The sequence below is a fragment of the Corvus cornix genome, chromosome 18 (genome assembly GCF_000738735.6).
Source record: "Corvus cornix cornix isolate S_Up_H32 chromosome 18, ASM73873v5, whole genome shotgun sequence".
Taxonomy (NCBI): Eukaryota; Metazoa; Chordata; class Aves; order Passeriformes; family Corvidae; genus Corvus; species Corvus cornix.
The window spans coordinates 201,495-222,180 of NC_046347.1; the positions used below are offsets into that span (position 1 = coordinate 201,495).

Here is a 20,686-nt window from a genome sequence, read left to right on the forward strand (position 1 = left end):
TGGAAACAGATTTGTCTCCAGAGTTCATCTCGCTGTAATATTGCTTAAAAACACTGCTGACTTAATTATGACATAGTTAACATTCATCTAGTAATTAATGAGTATTACAATGTCTCCTCTGGGCTTGACAGGATTCCTACTGTGAGCTCATTTGATGCTGAACTGTACTATACTATGTGCCGTGCTTTGCAAGTCATCAGTCTTATGTGACACTTAAAATTCTCTGACAACCCGACAATCTCCGCCTGGGCCAAGGAAATTACAGGATGTCCCAGCACATGGGAACCTGACAAAAAGATTGGGTCAGTTAAAGTCCTCATAATGGGCTATTAAATAGTTTCACTGTTCAGCTTCTCTGTAAAATTTCAATTATCTCAATGGTTGTAATGTAATCAAAGTAATTAAATTCCAAAGGCTTGCATGTAAAAACCAGAGCTTTGTAAATGGGAATCCAGCCTCAAGTATTTTAGTTGGTCTGTTTGTGTTTAAAAGTTTCTCCAGATGACTTTTTTTTAATGGTGTCATAGTAAGGGAACTGTTAAGGGGCTTTGTGTGTTTGAGGTTTAGGGTGTGTTTTGAGCTTGGCTGCACACAACATTTGAACAACTGAATAAGCAAAACCTGTGTTAGAGCCGAAACACAGGGATGCGGACACAGGTCTGGAGCTGTGGGAAGCAGGGACAGGCTCTGCTCCACGTCTTAGGCCCTGGCTTCATCTGCTTAGGTGTCCTCAGCTGATGGATAATTGTAGCTTACCTTTACCTGAATTCTGACAATGACAAGCTAGTGTCTCTAAAGCGCTTCAGATGTGATACTTGAAAAATACTGCTCTCTTAGGTGCAGCACATTTAGGATCTTGCCTCCGTTAATGTGTTTTACAAGAATAGGAAAAAGCTAAAGAGTGACTTACGACAAGAACATTTCCCCATTGTTTCTCCTGGTGTGGGGAGAACTGCTCCTTCAGTATGTTTAATTCTGGTTTATTTCAGCAGAGCTGCTCCCTCAGGTTTCAGCAGAACTGAAACAAATACTGTTCTGTTAGGACCAAAAGGACTTTTCTGGCCATGATATTCTGAAATGATTGGTAATTTTGGGGTACATCATTTTCAACTGTCTTAAAAGGTTCCAATTGAGAAAAGGTGCTAATACCCGCATCCAAAAGATCAACTTTAGAAGGACTGAATAGCTGGATTTGAAGCATTTTGGGCCATAGACCAGGAAATTGAGTGACCTAATTTGTGGCCTTCCAGTACCAGGAGGGGCCTAAAAGAAACATGGAGAGAGACTATTTACAAGGGTCTGGAGTCACAAGGGGGAATGGCTTCACACTGACAGAGAGCAGGTTTAGATTAGATGTGAGGAAGAAATCCTTCCCTGTGAGGGTGGTGAGGCCCTGGCACAGGGTGCCCAGAGCAGCTGTGGCTGCCCCATCCCTGGAAGTGTCCAAGGCCAGGTTGGACAGAGCTTGAAGCAACGCGGTCTAATAGAAGGTGCCCCTGCTCATGGCAGGGAATGAAATGAGATGATCTACATTCTGTGATTCCATGAAATCACCTGGAATCCATGGCAGACAATGTTGTTCTGAAAGCTGCACACCTAAGGTAAGTGTGTCTATCTCTGTACTTCAGGTAATCAAGTTCGAGAGGTGGACACTCACCTCAAGGAGTATTTGTTACTCATCCAAAAAAGCAATGAGATGGGTCTTTTACACCACTACTGGATTTATAAGCCACTGGAAACCTGCGTGAAGTCTAATGGAGAGTTCCTTCACTGGTGATAAGATACAGGAAAAAAGGTAATTTGGCAAACTGAGATTATTATTAGTTGCATGACAGCACCAGTGGGAGTTGTGCTGTTAGAGACAACAACTAGGCATGCACAGCTTCAAGGAATAGATGGAGAGGAGATCTGAACCATGAAGCTGTTCAGAGGACACAGTGATTTGGGCTTTTTCAGAGTTGCTGGGGAAGAATTGAGTGTTTGGGGAAGAATTTAAATACCTTAACCTGTTTGCAGATGAGTGTTGCTGTTTCTCTCAGGTCATTAAGAAAATGCTGGATGCGTGGCTCCAGTTGGAGAAGAAGTTTCCATAGAGAATGAGCTCATGGAGGCAGGGAGATACAAAGAAAGCGTTAATGTGAGAGCAGAGGGTTTGGGAACTGGGGAAACAAAAGGAAAACCCAGGAATGCTCATAACATTGCAACAGCCTTGGGGGATTTTTTTGTGTCTTCAGATAAAATTAGTTTAGGGAGTTTGGTCTGAGGGCCTCCTGGAGGTTCACTGAAATTAGCACATGAGCTGCTTCTGCTTCAGTAAACGCTGTAATGTGTCCCAGGAAGAGCTGTAGAAATGTGGTGCTTCCCTAGCTCCTTTTTGAGTGTAAAAGGAGTTAATTGGTGTGAATAGAGTTACTTGATCAAACTGATTAGAAGTTTCTTTGGTTTGAAGGAGTAAGTTCTCCATCTCCTGTTAGTACATTAACAGCTTCTGCTGGTTCTGTCCCCTGCCCAGGTCCATGATGGAGCTTGTCCCATACTGGGAGCAGTTCCCTCCCTCTCTCATGCAATGGGCAGACAGAGGGCTTGGCCTTGCTTCAGCCTACCAGGGTGTGGTGTTTCCCCAGGTCTCAGGAGCAGCAGCTTGTCCTCCTTTTCCTCTGTCACTGAGCCAGGCTCCCTGTGTCTGGTTGATGTGACACTGCTCTGCCCACTGGCTTTTTTTCTTCTCTGGACACACCAAATCAGGAACCTGAGAGTAGAATCTAGAGGCTCCCAGGAAAACAGTCTCTTGTCCAATTTTGCTTCATTTCCACCAATCTTCCCTCAGATAGAGACAGTTGGTGCAGGAACCAATTAGCAGTAGCTCATTAGAAGGAAGCGACTTGCCGAAACGCTTTTCAAATTAAGTGCTCCAAAACCAGGCAAACCACCGTGCTCCAACCCCATGTGAATGCTATGAAAACCAGAGGTTCCTTATCTTACAGGGCTGCCCTATCCCTGTACAGAGCAGTGTCACCAGTGTGCGGTGTCACTGGTGTCACAGGTGGGTAGCACTGCCCTCCTGCAAACAGGGCGTGACAGCTGAGGTCTGTGTGTGCCACTTCCTGCAGGGACCCTCTAACACTCTCTCTCCCCCTGCAGGTGCATTACTGTTAGGAGGGATCCTCTATTCCTGGCAGTTCCCTCACTTCAATGCCCTGAGCTGGGGTCTGCGGGAAGATTACTCCCGAGGAGGATACTGTATGATGTCTGTCACTCACCCGGGGCTGTGCAGGCGGGTGGCTCTGCGTCACTGCTTGGCCTTAATTGGACTCTCAACGGTGGCTCCTGTCCTCGACATCACCACGTGGACTTTCCCCATCGTTTCGCTCCCTATCAACCTCTACATCTCCTACCTCGGCTTTCGGTTCTACAGGGACGCCGACCGCAGCAGCTCCAGGAAGCTCTTCTTCTGCAGTCTGTGGCACTTGCCAATGCTGCTGCTTGTCATGTTCACCTGCAAGAAATCGCTCCTGGAGAAGGAAGACAAAGGTGACCTACAGGGGAGAAGTCGTGAGAGGGCTATGGAAATTAGATTGCCTTAAATGTCAATACCTGTCATCCTTGTGACACATCAGGTAGTATATTTTAGTAATTGCAAGGGGGGATCCTTTGGGAATCTGTTTTAAGAGGAATCATTTGTGCTTAGCGACCACTTCATGTGATAATTTTCTTTTGACAGGGAATAGTCAGGAGACCTTAAAACATTCAGGGCCTTAGGCCCCTTAACTCATCACAGATTATGATTTAGCCTATGCCAGGAGCACATCATTTTGGGATGGCATTCCAAAGTCCCCATGAGTCACAGCCTCTTTTCTCACGAGTAGTTGAGGTAGTTAAATTAGGAAGTCGCATGCGCACACGTGCTGCTGTCAGCACTGGCAGCCTTGGTGAAGCCATGAGGAAGTGACCAATGAATGCTTTCTCACCCTTCTCCCCAAGCACGCCTTCCTTTAATTTAAACTTTGGGCACATGAAAGGGTGAACTCTTCTTCTCTCAATCTGTGCTGTACCTGTACTGGTATTACACCAAAGCCTTCTGTTTTAGGGGCTTTTTTCAATCAGCTGCTCTTCCCAAGGTTCCCATTCACCTCAGTAGATTTTTAGCTCTCATACACCTGGCACAGTGCTAAAGGAGCGAAGAAAACTCTCTTTCAGCACAACACACACAAGCATTTAAACAGCTCTCCTGTAGTGTATCCCTTGGACACACTGAGCCATTCTACTGTATTTCTGTCACAGGGAACTTCTGACTCCCAAGTGATTTTACGTCATTAGTGTTTGAGCCCTGTGTGTCAGATCTTCAGCTGGTAAAAATCACCATTATTGTTTATGGCAGAGAGGCTGTGAATTGTGGAGGAGGTGAGAAGCATATGCCAGAGTCAGGTGGTTGTAAGGCTTTTCCATGTTAATGTGTCTTGTGCCAGCCCATTCAGTCTCAGCATCCTTAGACAAGCTCTGGACTGACATCAAAAGCTTGAGCTATGTTTAATGTCACAGTGTGAGTGGTGGCTCAGAAAGGCTTCACCTTGGGGGTGATTAATAGGTAAGGAAACACATTTTACAGAAAAAGAGCTGGGGATTTTAATCTAACATAATGTTCACTTGCTGATGCAGCCAGTGTCTCTCCAAAGCAATTATTGTGGATGGTCTCCTGAGGAAAGTGCATTATCCCTGTTAACTGATATGCTGAAGAACATTTCTGGTCACAGTCTAACATGCTTGTGATCCTGCTGCTCAGCTGTGGCTCGCCCTCATCCTGCCTGGAGCTGGCTGTGACCTGCTGGGGTGCTCCCAAACACAGCAGCATCGGGGGCAGAGACAGCGATAGTTTATTGTGGTAGTGCCTGTTATGACTTGATGTGTTTTCATGCCAAGAAAACATATCAAGTCAAAATTTCTTTCCCATGTGGAGAGGAACTGGGCAGCAGGATGAGCACTGATCCAAAGATACAGCAATACCTGAAAAGGAAGACACTGTCTTGAGCTTGATCTCAAATAAAGCCCTTCAGGAAACGTCACAAATCTGCCACCAGAGGTGTATCACACTGACATAAAACCTTTCCTGGCTGCTCTCATGATCCAAGCCTGGCTCCTGGTCTCAGTTATGCTGGTGTAAATCAGGAGTGAGACGGTTTAACCTCTGTTTTCTGGCAGAGGTGCTCGCAGGAGCAGGGCCACCTGTTTCCATGGCTCTTAAATGATTGGCTGCAAGATTTGGTGACATGAGTGATTGCAGGTGACAAGATGGAGCTCCCTCACTGACAGACTCCACTGTGCTCAAGTTACTGTGGGCGACACTTTGTGGAACTGTATAGAAACTGTGCAACTCCTGAATTTGTTTTAAAAATGCATCCAGTCTTCTCTGCAATAAAGTGCATACTGTCCAAAAAGAGATGAGTGCTCCAAATCTGTTTTAAACTATTCACTTCTTGTTGAAACTCTGGTCGGGTTCAGTTAATTGCAAAAGTATTTGATAGTTTTGGGGCACTTCTCACAGCAACAATGTTTTTGACCACTGCAAGAGCAAGGACAGCTTGTGAAATGCTGATTTATTGTGCAAGCAGCACACTGAAAATAAATTGCGTGTGAGTGGAAAGGGCTTGTGCGAAACCAAAGAATTTGGTCAACCTTTAGGTGGGAGACGAACCTGAAAAGAGCAGATGGCTCATAAAAAACCACAGATTTTCCTCCCAGAGGGAGAAAGTGGTGCTGACGCAGGAGGGTTGTGGGTTTCTCCTAAGTCATTATGGAGCCAGGCTTCAGATGGCCTGCAATTCCTGGGTGCTGCTGAGGAATTCCATTCTGATTAAAGGTCTCAAGGACATGCCTGTGGTTGTGTCCTGAAGAGAGTCAGCTTCATTTCTTGGGCCAAAATGTGTAGCATTCACGGGGTTTAGGGCTGGATGGGAGCTTTGTAATCATCACTGAATGTCTGCAAAATGCAGGTCACTGGGTTGCACCATTATTTCCACACCCAGTGGGTCTGCCCTTGAGGGAAAGCATGGCTTTAGAATCAGTGGATCTGGGATTTAAATGTAAGATTATACCTTATTTAAATTTCTTATTTAAAAAGAAATGCTTTCTTTACCTAGAAAGTGTTCTCTGCTCTGCTGCACGTTGGCCATGTGTCAGGTGTGGATGAAACCATCTGCTGCCATTTTACTGCCTTTAGGAGATTTTGCTGTTGCATGTGCTTTGAAAATAGACATCTTCCCAAACTGAAGACTTGGTGGCAGACGGATATTGGAGTAGGTGCTCTCAGGTCTGTTTTTCAATATTGCTGGTGCCACTATGGAAAATTAAAAATCCTGAACTGTCTGCCGTCACCCAAGGATGTTTGTGGTCCCTGTGACCCTCCAGGGGGTACTAATGCCAGCCATCCCCCCCCTCCAGCACTGCTGTTACTGCTGCAGGGAAAGAGGCAGGTGAGGTGCATGAGGTGCCTTGTTGGGATGGATTTGCACAGGAGATAAACCCGGGCTTTCTGCATCTCTGTGCTGGGCTGTGCAAACATCAGGCTTTGAGGGCTCCTTGAACCTGGAACAGCAGTTCCTGCATGGAATTGCAATGTTGTTTTTTCCTTATCCCATTTGGATAACTTGAATATGGTTGTTCATCACTCTTTATCCTGGTTACTCAGGAACTCCCCATGAACTGGCCCTGCAGAATCACAGAATGGTTTGGGTTGAAAGGAGCCTTAAAGACCACATTGTTCCAACCCCCGGCCATGGAATACCTGCTCTTTATGTGGTAGTGAAAAAAATAGCAGTGTTGTGCTGTGTCCCTCCTAGCCCTAGGTCTGCTGGTAGCTGAGAGGGTCCCATCTCGGTGTTGCTGTCACAGGAGGCAGCTCTGCACCACCAGAAGCCTGGACTGAAGCTCATGGAGAAATCTGAACCAGCGACTCAAGATGATGAAGCCAGGTTTTGTCTATTTGGACTTGAAACCTTTTGTGTGGTTTTGTGGATGAAACAGTAGCCCTAAGGCTCAGGGAACCTTCATTCTTTCCAGATCTCTGTAGAAGAAATGCACCAGCTGTTAAATAGGGATGGAAATACTTCTTGTTGGAGGAGGGAACAGCTCATGTCTCTGTCAGCCCATGCCCATTGTTCTGAACAGCCTGGCAGGGTGAGTGCTGGGTAAGGCTTTGAAGAGTTGCAGGGGGACTGGGGTCTCCCCTCCTCTCTCCTTTGCCCTGACATTCAGCAGATCACGGAGCACACCACTCGCAGGGTGGTGTGGGGAACTGGGCTACATGACTGGGAGTGCCCTGAGCTCTCAGGTTCACAAGGAGCCCCAGGTCTTGTATGAACTGCGTGTGGTACCCGAGCAGGGCAAGCATCCTGGTACCCCTGCCAGGGAGGCATGCCAGCACAGCAGGCAGTTGGTGGAACAAAGTGCTCTGCTCTTTGTTCCAGCATGAGTGAGGAAACCCAATCCCTGGGCTCACAGCGTTTTCCTTCTCATTTCCCCCAATGGGCTTTTTTTTTCACATTTCCTGGATCAATCTCTGATATAATCTGCCCCAGCAGAGTCACACATTCACACTCTCCTGGCTCCAGCAGCATTTCCCACTCAGCCAGGCCACGGCATTTCAGGGCTTACACAAAACACACGTCCTTTTCAGTTCTGACGGTCCCAGGAGAGTAGGAATGGAAACAGTGATACTGTTAGAAATCATTGTCATTACAGATAGAAAGCATGTTGTCCCAGTTGCTCTCCAGAGGTGATTAGATATTCCCTCTTCCTTGGAAGTTCAGGGTATCTACAGAACACTTTCCTATTATAGAGATATCAGCACTATTTCCTACAAGCAGCTCTGCTGGAGGTGGTAATTCTAGGTGCTCCATTGCAGGCTGTCCCCAAAGGCATTTTGAGTCATGGAATTTCTTAACCAGGCAAAGAGCCAGTCCCGGTGAGGGCACATGGGATGCAGGATGCCACTTGTGCTGCCCATGGGACCTTGAGTCAGTTACTTGCCTCTTGGTGCTGCAATTTCTTCTTCCTGTTGTGGCAAGGTCAGTGCTGCAGGGCAGGGCTTGACCCCCAGGGGTACCTGTCCAGCACTTGGCCTCGCCCAAGGTAAGTCAGAGTCTGATTCTAATGTTCATCATCTCCCAAACAGCTTGGGGTTAGTTTGGAGTCAAAGGTCACACCTGTGTTGCAAGTTCAGAAGTGTCATCGGTGATGACCCTCCTCCATGAGATCCCTCAGACTGTGCCCTTCTGGGTGATTCCTGCAATGGTTTTTAGTCCCCTCTGAAATAAAAGTGCTACAGGCTTCTGTGGCTCCAACAGGAGGTCTAGTGAGCTTCAGAGCTGCCTTCGAACCCTTCTGTTCACAGAATCCCAGAGTAGCTGGGGTTGGGAGGGACCTCTGGGGATCATCTCATCCAGTGCCCTGCCAAGGCAGGGTCACCCAGAGCAGGTGACAGAAATGTGTCCAGGTGGGTTTGGAATGTCTCCAGACAGGGAGACTCCACACCTTGTCTGGGAAGCTGTTCCAGTGTTCTGCCACCCTCTGTGGAAGTAAGTTCTTTTTCATGTTGAAGTGGAACTTCTTGTGTTTTAGTTAATGGCCACTGCTCCTTGTGCTGTCACTGGGCTCCACTGGCTCCATCCTCCATCACCTCTGCTTTTCTGCTTCCAGACTTTACCTGTTTGCACTGAAGATTTTCCAGCCTGGGTCAGCACCTTGGGCTACTTTCCAGTATTTCAAAAAAGTACAGTTCATCTGTTTCACAGAACAGGGTTGGCAAAACGAGCTGTTTTCCCACAATGTGGAGATGTTTTCCTGCCGTTCCTAACCAGCTCTGGCACCCCCAGGCCTTGGAGCGAGAACTGACAATTTGGCAGCGGGCTCAGGCTGGCGCATTAAACCATTCTGGGAAGGTGCTGGGTGTTTCTCCCAGTGCCTGAAGGGTCGTGGCTCTCAGATGCTTGTTTGAGCATTGCTGACCCTTCCTAAGAGATGCTTTGCATGTGGTGGGCATAGACAGTCCTGGGGAGGTGGTAAGGAGCTGCTGCCATGGCCCATGAGCTTTGGGAGAGCACAAAGACTTAAAAAAGGGTGCTAGAAAGGAGGGTGCCTGGCCCTCACCACTAGTGCTGGAACAGCTCTAAATTCATGCTTGTATTCCCATTTTTCTAGGACACTTGACTCTGTCTTGCCCACTGAGGGAGTGAGGTACCTAAAGGGAGGTTTCCTTGTGTCTCCGAAGTGTGGGCAGCCCCCAGGACTGGGGCTGTTTTGTGGTTGAGGTTTTTCCCTTGCTTTTGCTGTTCCAGATGCATCCCATGGTCCTTTCTGCCCCCTGCTCCCCTTTGTAACACTTTCTATTCTAATTAGAGATTCCCTTTCATACATTTTTTTCATTGAATACGTGCTGTAACACGCACTGCCTGTGCCCCTCAAAACTGCGGCTGTAGCTGGACTCTGTTCTTCAAGGGAAATACAGACTTTGGGGAATTGCCCTGGGTGATTGGAAACAGCAGGGATCTGATCTCCCACACTGACCAAACTGTCCCTAACTGGGACCACTGGGGACATCTTGCCCATCTTCCTCACCCAAAAAGCAAGTAGAGGGAAGAGGGAAAGAGTCATACCTGCAGGTAGGATGCGCAGAGACCAGACCATGGTGCCGGGGGATCTCCCAGCCTGGCAGGATGGGCTCCAACACTGACCGCCTTCTGGCACAGAATTGGATACACAGCACTCAAAGCTCATTTGCAAAGAAGTGTCTGGCCCAGAGACCCATCTTTTGTTTTTTTTAACCAAGGAGAAAGATCAAGATTTCTGCTGCTGAGAAAAGCTGGGAGATGTTTGGGGTTTTGTTTATTTTTTAAATTTTTTTTGGCCATGGAGAGGAGACACTGTATCAAAGTTTAAACAGAGATGCAAACAAGGTAATTAAGGCATTTCTGCAGTGCTTCCAGGGGAGCTGCTGGATGGCATCCAGACCTGGGAAAGGAACAGCCTGAGTTTATCAGGTTAATTCCAAGGTTTGGATGGATATTTGTGCTGCAGAGCTGCCAAGGCCATCCCTGCACTGAACCACTCCCAGCAGCACCAAAGGGAAACTCAGGCATGCCAGGGGGAAGCAGGGTGGCTGGGGCCACATTGTCACCCAGCAGCAGAGAGGAATATTATTTAGATCTCTTCTGTCTCATCTGATTGCTCTGACCTGGTTGTTACATTGCACTTGGCTTTCAACGGGAGCAAGGACTGGCAGGAGCTGTCAATATGTTGGGAGTGAGGCTGATTAACCCTCCTCACTTCGAAAATGAGCATTGGGAAGAGTGTAGTGCAACCATCTGCAGGCAGATGTTCCCATGCTGTCTCTTCACTGTGCTACTCAGAGCTCTGCACAGAGTGCAGGTCTGTCCCCACCCTGGACCCCATGGACCTTGGCCAGGCCAGGCAGTGCCTCCGCGGCTGCCAATAGATGACAAACGCTTCTGGTTTGGGGTGGGAGGGGGTCTGTCCTCTGTGGTGTAATTGCTGCCCGGCAGGTCTGGTCCCCAGGAGTCACCCAGCACTGCATCCCACGCTCCTGCTGGGAGCAGCATCGCTGGGCTTCCTGCAGGGCTTGCTCCGTGGGGGTGTTTGGGAGGTGCCCGTGGGTGAGATGAGCCCCCAGGCTGGAAGAAGTGCAGCTGAACGAGGTACCTGCAGACCTGAGCCTTGGTGACGTCTGTCTCTGGAGCCGTGACTGTGCCAGAGACGCTGTCGGACTCCACAGCTCAGAGCTCTGGAGACTGTCCAGCGCCGCCCGCCGCTTGTATGCCTTTCTTTCAGTGGGGACTGCAGGAAGGCCGTACTGGACAGATGGCCAGAGGGACAGGGATTGCTCCGCGCGGCTGCCGGGATGTGCGGGCCGAGTCTCGCTTGGCCGCGGTGGCGGGAACTCCCTCTGTTGACTTCTCCCGAAGTTGCATCCCTTCATCCAGTGGTGTCCCTGGCTTTGGTAGTAAGTAGCACCTTCCGTAATGTCTGTAGCCCTTACTAAACCACAGACCGGACTGATTATTGCTGCTTTTGTAGCCTTTGCAGAGCTGTTTTTATTTATAATTGCACCCCGCTGGTGTGTTCATAATGATTTTCCCAGCTGCATCCCATGCGGTCCGGTGCTGCAAAGCCACATTTTCATAGTAGCTGCTGTTGCTTTTAATCACTTGTTATTTGGATGATGTATTAATAGCAGTATCTCTGTGAAGCTTTAGAGTGTTTTCTTTTTCAAAACATTTACAATAAAAGCTAAGTGTTAGCCCTAATAAAACCTGTTTCCTTTGGCTACCTCCTCCAGCAATGAATCCAATTAACTGAGTGCTTAGTGGAGAGCCCGTCTCACCCTGTCCTGTCCCACCTCCACCCTAGAGCCTCTCCTGAATTTCTGATTAAAAGGTGTTTAGGACCCCAGTGGGAATTGGAGGGGTGTGAACTTGTAATTGCCCATGTGCAGACTGTAGGAGGCTGTAATAATCCCACCTATACTTTGCAGATGTTCATTTATGCCTTGTGATTCTCCTAAACCCCAAATAACCCATCACACTGTATTTCCCAGAAAGGAATGATGATGAGGCTGGGTGGTTTGATGCTCTTGAGATGAGAAAGCACTAGTGAGAACAGAAATAAAACCAGAGCAGGCTGTTGCCTCCTGAGAATCCTGAGCCTGTGAGTGGGGAGGAGTGGGGTGATGTTCTTTATTTTAGCCATTTATGGGGGAAACAACTCCCCAGCAAAACCTGTCTTTGCTGGAAGTGGTTTAAATGGAGCACTTAACTCACTGGGGCTTGTGCCTTTAATTTCATTCAGAAGGCGACGCTGAATGGACTTCTCACCCACTTCAAAAGGCTGTGGCAGTGTGTCCACTGTGGTGCGGGTCATTCATGGACACTACAGGAGATGTGAAAACATCTGCTACATCCATGCCTGCTCCTTTCAGTACAGTTACTCCCCTTGCTAATAATTGTCTGTGTTCTGTCATCTAGAAAGGGACTTTGTGTTCCGTCCAGGTATTCTAATGCTAATTTGTTTAGTTAAAAAGAAGAGGCTAAACAGATGTGAACCATTTGGTTAGGTTGTAGTTCATTTGTTAGGAAGTGCAAAGGATTCTTGGCAGGATATTAAATATTACCTTGGCTGATCACAAACACTTCATATTTCAAGAGAGGAAGGGAGGTAGGGACTGCACTCCATAAATCAGCCTTTTCAAAGAGACAGAAAAAGGCAAACATTTGATAAATCTGTGTCATTATACTTAGAGATCAAAGGGGGTTTTACATATGTATTTATGCAACTGGCAACCTAGGAGACAATAATAACAAACATAGATCTCTGACAGCTTTACAAAAATAAAAATTAGCCTGTTCTAATCTGTAATTATCTGGGAACTGTGCGAGGTAGGAGGTTACTCACACTAGAGCTTTGCTAATGCTGAGACGGTGAGCAAATGTTAAGTCATTCATAAATACATTAGGAAGTTCCGTGGGCAAGGGGTTGCCAAAGCCACTGGGTGGTAGCAGGGCAGGGCCACTGCATCTGCAGCCCTGGTTTTATCCACAGAGCCCAGATTAGGCAGGCAGGGGTTACCAGAGCCAGAGGTCACCAGGGAAAGCAGCGTTTCCCTACGTGCCTTGATGAAAATCATTCCTTTATGATGAAAATATATAATGATGGAAATATAAAATGATGGAAATATATAGTGATGAAAATCATTCCTTGATGATTTTCCAGAAAATTATCTATGAGGAATCTACCTGAAGGATCCCTGAAGGCAGGAAGATTTCCATCTGGGGGCTCTCTGCTGCTTGCCAGTGAGCTCCATGTCTGGTACCTTCCATAGCCCCACATGGCATTGTTGGCCTGGATGAACCCTCCCACTATTCCCAATGGCTGGTCCATTCTATACAGCTCAGTAAGTACAGGACTGGAGCCAGAGGCTCAGGAAAGTCAGGGAAGAAGCCTGAGAAGACCCTAGAAGGGTTTTGCAAGCAGCAGAAGTAAGAGGAGGACTAATGGGGGCTGCAGTGGGTATTGCTTTAATCCAGGGCAGAATTTAGCAGAAGAATTGAAACTTCTCCAAAGCAGCAAGGGCCATTGCATCACACAACAAGGAGAAATCCAGTTGTGTTAAAATAATTTCATGGACAAAGCAATGCAGCCACAGAAATTAGAGATGGAGAACTAGCATTATGTCATCTCTCCTTTCCTTCTGGCCAGTCGCTGGGCTGATTTCCTATTCTCTTGTGCTGGTTTAAAATGACTTCAGCAACTTGGTTTCTGCTCATTCCCATGGGAAACTTCCACAGTCTATAGATTTCGCTGGTAGGAAACTCTTCTTGACAGTCAGACTATATTTTCCTTTACTCAATTCCATCACATCACTCCTACTTACACCTCCTTGGAGCACCCTAAATGCTCTTCTCCATTGAAGTCAGTGCAGTTAAGCGAGCAGTAAATTTGGTATGTGGCACTTGGAGAAATAGATATTAAAACCCCAGGGATGAATTAGGGAGCAAGGGGAGGGAGGGCAGTGGGGGAAAGGAAATGGTTTCAAGTTAAGAGAAACAAGATCTCCTCTTACATCTGTATAGTGGTGCTGCCCGTGGCCCTGGTGGGAGCATGCCCAGGACAACGCAGAGGGACACTGTGAGAGGCAACGATGTCCCTTGGATGTCCCTAGGATGTCCCTGGGATGTCCCTGGTTGGTGGTGGGGTTACGAAGCCACAGCTGAGGGCTCTAAGGCATTATGTGGCACTTGGACTTGGGTGCAGAGGGGTTGCATAAAGCCCCGGGCACTTGCCTTGCCAGTGGCTGAGCTGTTTTGAGTCCCAGTGATGGTACCTGCAGTCACCCCGTGGCCTGTCTCCCCCGGGGTGGCCCAGTCCCACCATTTGGCTGTTCGCAGCTGGGATGGCCACTGCCTCTACTAGTGCAGCAATCCTGGTCCAAGAACACTCACTGCAAGCTGCATATCTATGGGTTAAAGCACATGTGTTTCTCAGGACAAAACCCCAAATGTCCTCATGCCTTTCTCCCAGCTCTTACCTCACTATTGTGACATTAAGACAAGTCCAGCAGATGTGTGCAGTGGTGGAGAGAAGGCTGTTGACAGACACACAAGATTTATCTGTCGGTGATCCTCATCTTCTGTGTGCTCTGGAACAGCACAGGATACGCTGCACAGGACGTGTGGCAGAGGTGAGGGGAGGAGACAGCAATAAGGATTTCCTAGGGTGGGAAAAAGTGGAATAAGGAAGTGCAGGACTTCTCTTCCTGGGGCCCTGCAAGGGGGAGAGGGCTGAGACAGTTCCGTGACTGAGGAACATCTCAGAGTATTGCAATAAGGACAAAATCCCATTATAGATACATATGGATGGATGAGGAACGCAGAAGTCTCACACCAAAGCCCTGCCTCTCAGGGTTCTGGGTGCTGTATGTTCCCAAAAAGGGGGTGGTGGTGGCTGGTCACCTCCTCTCCGGCCAGGTCACTGTACAGCAGAGCACTCCAGGGTTACACGCTCTAGAATGCCTCATTTTCCCATGATCATGATTAACATCATGAAATGGTGAATTACTTTTCTCAAAACAGAACTTTAACCATGTCAGGCAAACTGCATCCTGTCTGGATTGGGACCAAGAGCACATTAACTTGATTTTGGGTACTTGCTCCTATTTATCACCCCATCAGGCTTGTTCCTGCAGATCTCTGAAGAGCTGGGTGTGAAGCCTTCATCTTTCAGGAGAAGGAGCGTTTCAGAAATGGCCTCTTCAGTGTCAGAAAAATAACGTTTGCTGAAAGGACATAACAGATTTTCTGATTGGAAATAGAGAAAGCAACAAAGTGAAACTCAGCATCCCAACAGGACTGGAGAAGCAGTGGAAACTGCTGCCTTGTGTCCAACTCCAAGAAAATACTGGAAAGCACATGGCTGCATCTGTAGGACACATGGCCTGGGAAGAGTCACCCAGAGTGGATGTTGGTGAGGTGAGCCAACAGACCTCACTCTTCCTCTCTCCTCACTGTGGATTTGATCACAGGATCACAGAACAGTTTGGATTGGAAAGGCCATTAAAGATCATCTTGTTCCAACCCCCTGCTATGGGCAGGGACATCTTCTGCTAGACCAGGTTGCTCCAAGCCCCATCCAACCTGGCCTTGAACACTTCCAGGACTGGGAAATCCACAGCTTCTCAGCAGTGCTCCACTAAGTGCTACTGTGACCTCTTGTCAGGAGCTGCACCTTCCCAGTGCCATCTGTGTAATCAAAAATCATCAAGAAAGAGGATATGGAGACTGTACTGATGCAGCTCAATTAGTTACTGATTAACCAGCCAGCAAGACAGCCACTGCTCTGATCCCAGGGCACAGAGCAAACCCAGCTGTGCATTTCTGGTTGTACCCATTCCTTTCCAACTCTGTTTCTTCAAAATATTTCTTGCCCTGTGCCCCGCTCCGTGGCCACAGCACACATGCTCCTCCCGCAACTGCTGCATGGGGCACGTTAAGCAAATTTCAGGAGCCAAGAGCAAGTGTTGAGCCGAGCTGGAGCCCTGCTCTTGAGATGGCAGCAGGAATGGAGGAGACCTATGTCCTGCCAAGCAGTGGTGTGGGCTCCTGCTGGAGGCAGTGGGTCAGTCTGGAGGATGGAGCCACAGTTGGTTCCCAACCCACTGGTCGAAACCTCTCTCACCCACACTCCTCGTTCCAGGGAGAGCCCAGCCCTCCTCCTGACCTACCTTAGCATGGATGCTTTTTCTGATCACTTACCCATTTGCCATTCCTTGGGAGAAAACTCCTGCCATCCAACTGTTGAAGATACAATTACAGTAAAACCTGTCTTGGGGCTATTTTTCTTAAAAAGCCAATCCAGTTTTTACAAGCTACAGCTGACATATATTAAAAGCTTAAACCAAACTTTCTGTGACATTTTGTTGATGTTATCCTGGCTGGTGCTGGTGGATGTAAGGAACAAGGAGAATTATTTCATCTGAAGGGTTTCCCTGTTAGCTCATGGGTGTAGGAACGTGCAGTGCAGCAATCAGTGTGTGGAAGCAGCAGATTTTCTATTTGGAATTGTACAAAACACCAAGTGCAGAGGTGAGTAAGCCTGGGTGCAGGAGAGGCACCCGTGGAATGATTGGTGCCTACAGCTGTGATTCATGCAATGCCTGGAATTGTCCTCTTTAATTCTCTTCACAGTTTCCCATCTGGGGAAGCTGGCAGAGCTTTGCCAGCACACAGAGGGAAACTGGAAAGCAATTCCTCCTTCCTTCTGCCACAGCTTGGCGCCTCCATCTCTGCTTGATTTGGGATCACCCTTCACACCACAGAGCCCAGCAGTGCCACCTATTTTATCTCACAGCAGAGAAATGGTGGAATTGTTGGCTGTTGACTCTGTAGCAGAAGTACAAAAGTTCTCCTTGTGTCATCCCAAAATCTACTTTGCAAATACCTGGTCCTGGGGAGAATGGGGACGAGTGACACCGGTACTGATGGAGATCTGGGTGGCCCAAGCTCTGTGTTAACCCACTGAGTATCTTTTACAGAAGTCATACACCTCTCACGGTCTTATTTCCCCTCTTCAATCTGCTTGGTTTAATTAGTTTGTAAACTCCAGTTTGTAGTTTCAGATTATTTTACAAGATTCTCACACCACAGCCAGTGTGATGGAAGCAGTTCACTTTTGCATAACAGGGCAGGAATTGATGTAAAGTTCATGTATGAATAAGTCAGGATAGTGCTGTTGCTTCTGACACACAAAATTAAGGCTCTTCATGCTGAAAAGATTCTCCTCTTGTTTGGGGGAAAATTTAAAAATAAAGGGGTTTCAGCAAAACCTCACTCTCCCCTCAAAGCAAAAGTGCTCTGAAAGCAGAAAATTCTGTACAAAAATCTATACATCTTTTAATAAAAACATGGTAGAAAAGTAGCCCAAATGCATTGGAGTGGTAAGTTACATGATTGCTGGGAGAATAGCAGCTAAAGCACTTCCATGGAATGTGCAAAATCTGCCTCCCTGGAGAACGCTGGAGTGATCTCGTCCTGGAAAGGAGGGTCCCACAGCTAATGGTGTTGCGGGAAGGATCTCCTCAGACAGATGCTCTTAATTTACCTTTCAGGACCTGTTGTGTTGGGTTCGGTTTCTGTGCGTTACTCCCATAATGTGGACCATGGCAAATCTCACCAGGAATTTTTACAGGCAGCGATTTCAGAAGATACAGCGTGACAGAAGGTGCAGCTGATTGAAAAGCCGACTCATCAAAAGAACAGGCAAAGCGTAGTGTCACAGAATAGTTTAGGTTGGAATGGACCAACCTTTAACAAGGTCATATAGTCCAGCCCCCTGCCATGGGCAGGGACACCTTTCACTAGACCAGGTTGCTCCAAGCCCCATCCACCCTGGCCTTGAATGTTTCCAAGGATAGGCCATCCACACCTTGTCTGGGCAACCCAAGCCAGTGTTCTATCACCCTCATTGTAAAAAAATTCTCCCTAATATCTAATCTAACCCTGCCGTCTGTCAGTTTAACACCATTATCCCTTGACTGTGCTAAAAGATTTGTCCCCACCCTTTTTATAATCCCCCTTTAGGTACTGAAAGACCACAATAAAGTCTTCCTGGGGAGTTTGCCGTCCAAGTATTTGGGGGATAAAGAGGAGAAGAAAAATGACTGAGATGCCCCCAACACCATGATGCCCCCAGTGCCTGGCCCCCAGCTGGCGATTCCCTGCAGTCGTAGGGGGACAAGGCATGGGAAACCCAAGCCTGGAAGTGGATGTCCAGCACACGAACCCCTCCGGGAGCCGCAGCGACCTCCCGACCACGGCGGGCGGCGGAGCCGCTGCCCGACGGAGCGGCCCCGCCCCCCCGCGCCATCAGCCAATAAGCGCGCCCGCTGCCCCCTTGGCCCCGCCTCCCTCATTATGCGCGAGCGCGCGGCTGTGATAGGCTGAGGGCGCTGCCCGTCCCCCGGGCTCGCGCCCCGCCCCGCTGCTGCCTTTGCCTGCGCTGCCGGCGGCGGGAGACGGCGCCGGGCGGGTGGCAGCGCCGGGCACTCGGCGGCGATGGGGCCGTGCTGAGGCTCCGCGGGTACCCATGAGGCGCCGGGCAGAGCCGAGCCGAGCCGGGCGGGCTCCAGTCATGTATCCCGGTGCGCCCGCGGGCACATGGGGCAGCGCTTGAATCGCTGCCTCGATGTCCCCGTCGCGTTGCCGCCGCTGAGGCGGAGGCTGCTGCTGCTCTTCATCATGCTCTTCCTCTGGCTCTATATGTTCTACTCGTGCGCCGGCTCCTGCGCCGGGCTGGCGGCCCGCGGGTCACCCGCGCCGCCCCGCGCCGCTCCGCCGCTGCCCCCGCTGCTGCCGGGGGAGCCGGGCGAGGAGAGCAGCCTGGAGGAGCAGCGGGCAGCGCCCGACGCCGGCAGCCCCATCTCCAGCTTCTTCAACGGCTCCGGTACCAAGCGGCTGCCGCAGGCCATCATCATCGGCGTGAAGAAGGGGGGAACGCGGGCGCTGCTGGAGTTCCTGCGGGTGCACCCCGACGTGCGCGCCGTCGGCGCCGAGCCCCACTTCTTCGACCGCAACTACGAGCGGGGACTCGCCTGGTACAGGTACGGGCCGGGCTGGGGCGGGCAGCGGCCCCGCGGCGGGACGGGACTGAGAGGGGTCCCCGCCGTCCTGCCCGCCCCGGTGTGGGAGTGCGGTCGCCCCGGGCTCCGGAGCAGGTTGTGGAGCGCCTAGGGCGAAGAATAAATGTTCCGCTAAATGCTTTCCCCCGAAAACACAACCTCTAAAAATATAATAAACCCAGCGCGCAACTTGCGCTCCCCGTTAGCCCAGGCGGCGGCGGGGCGTCTGCAGGTTTTACACGAACCAAATCATATTTAATCTTTATATAAAGGTTAAACATTAATTTAATATTTTTAAACACTCTTATTCCGCTGTACTTCCATATCTTTTGCTGGAGCGTTTATTTTTCCTCCAGCTCAGGGTGTTGCTGAGGGATGACCGGTGTGTCTCCCGGGTCTGCATGGGCTGGCGGGCGGTGCGCTCAGCGACCGTATACTTGCGGGGTTTTTGACCCGTTTGGTTTTGGGTTTTTTTAACCCATTGGGGTGGGATTTAACCCGTGTTTTGGGGTTTTTTTCCCCCCCTTTTTTGGGGGGGCGAGGTGGGGAGGGTTTACCCGTTTGGGAATTTTTTGACCAGTTTGGGAATTTTTGGATGCGTTTGGAGGGGGTTTGACCCGTTTCGGGAGCGCGGCGGCAGCTGGGACTGGCAGGCGGCAGCTCCACTTTCCAGATAAAACTTTCTCACTCGCTCCCTGCGTTCCGTCTCCGTTAACTTTCTCCTACCCCGTAATCGTCTCTGGAGCTGATCGATTGCCCGAGGTCGCGATCGCCAGCCCGGCGCTGGATTGCGGGAGCGGTGTGTAGTGTAGTGGGTAACGGGCGCGTCGGGAATGGGATGAACCCTTGGACTGGGAGAAAATTATAAATTTTTGGCTTGCATCCTGTAAGGATGGATGTAATTCTAAGTGATTTTGCGAGGAGCAGCGCGGTGCGGGATGTCTGGATGCGGGTGGGCTCGGCGGAGCGGGCGGCGGTGGGCGCGGAGGAGAAGCGCGATCGGACGCCGAGCGAGGGCGGCCCCCATTTCGGTACCTTTCTCACCCTTTTCCGATTGAAGTTCCTTTATCGGGAGTATTTTGAATATGTCTTTCTACTGAGTGTTTACAGGAATACTAAAGTAGCAGGGACGGAAACTTTGAAGCTAGATGGGAGCTGTGAATTTACGAATTGTAACCTCTTTGTAGTCTTGAAACTCCCACCCAGCAAGTCCGATTATGTTTATGTCTCTTTTTTTAATGTGGCCATCCCTCAGCAGCTAGTGAAATGAGTGCAGGATAAGATCTGATGAGGAGGAAGTAATTTTTGAAAGCTGTTTCGTTTTAGGAAATTCTGTCATCTCGGTGGAGGATGTAGCATGTTGTCCCACAGCAGCCCGAACGAAAACTTTGTAAATTCAGCTGAGTTTAAAAAAGTATTAATCTCGCATTTTGAAGGGGAACTTGCATATAACAGAGCAGAAAACCTGTCAGGATTTATTAGCAAAATGGTGTTGTATGTGTTGAACTCTGTTTTTAATTAGGAACCTAAATTAGACCATAAAATGGTTGATTAATCTTTTACAAGTAAGAGGTGGAAGGGGAGAAGGAGAGAATAATGCTATTGATTGAGTTCATCTGTTATCCCAGATATAGTGGGTGAAAGCCAATATTTAAAGGATACACATTATTTTTAAATTTGGAGAACAGGTATCAAAGTTGTGTTTAACTTCCTAAAGTTTCGCCTTATCAGCTGCTGAATTTTGAGCAGTGCGGGCCCTATCCCTGCAAACACACTATAGTTTTTCACTAGTATCTTTGCAAAAGGGCTGTTTTAGCTGAAATCTGACAAATCTTGAGGTCTGAATGTAGATGCTCTGAAGCAGCAAGAGTAAGTGATGCTGGAAGTCTTGAAATCAGTTGTGTGTGATTCACCCCGAAGATGGGAGTTTGTCTGGCTCTCTGTGGGACTGGGACCTGGGTCAATTAAGGAGGACTAAATAATGCAAAATACTTGGGGGAGGATAAAAAC

At 48.9% G+C, this 20,686-nt stretch overlaps 2 protein-coding genes across 2 annotated transcripts in view; both read left to right on the forward strand.

Annotated features, from left to right (window-relative positions):
* Nucleotides 1-5,449, forward strand: part of LOC104695659 (protoheme IX farnesyltransferase, mitochondrial) — a 102,834-nt gene extending 97,385 nt beyond the window's left edge. The window contains exon 7 of the mRNA XM_039562387.1: nt 3,142-5,449. Coding sequence (XP_039418321.1) covers nt 3,142-3,584 — 443 coding nt within the window. The 3' untranslated portion in view covers nt 3,585-5,449. The remainder of the gene's footprint in view (nt 1-3,141) is intronic.
* Nucleotides 5,450-18,051: 12,602 nt separating this feature from the next.
* Nucleotides 18,052-20,686, forward strand: part of HS3ST3B1 (heparan sulfate-glucosamine 3-sulfotransferase 3B1) — a 30,303-nt gene continuing 27,668 nt past the window's right edge. The window contains exon 1 of the mRNA XM_039562388.1: nt 18,052-18,658. Coding sequence (XP_039418322.1) covers nt 18,216-18,658 — 443 coding nt within the window. The 5' untranslated portion in view covers nt 18,052-18,215. The remainder of the gene's footprint in view (nt 18,659-20,686) is intronic.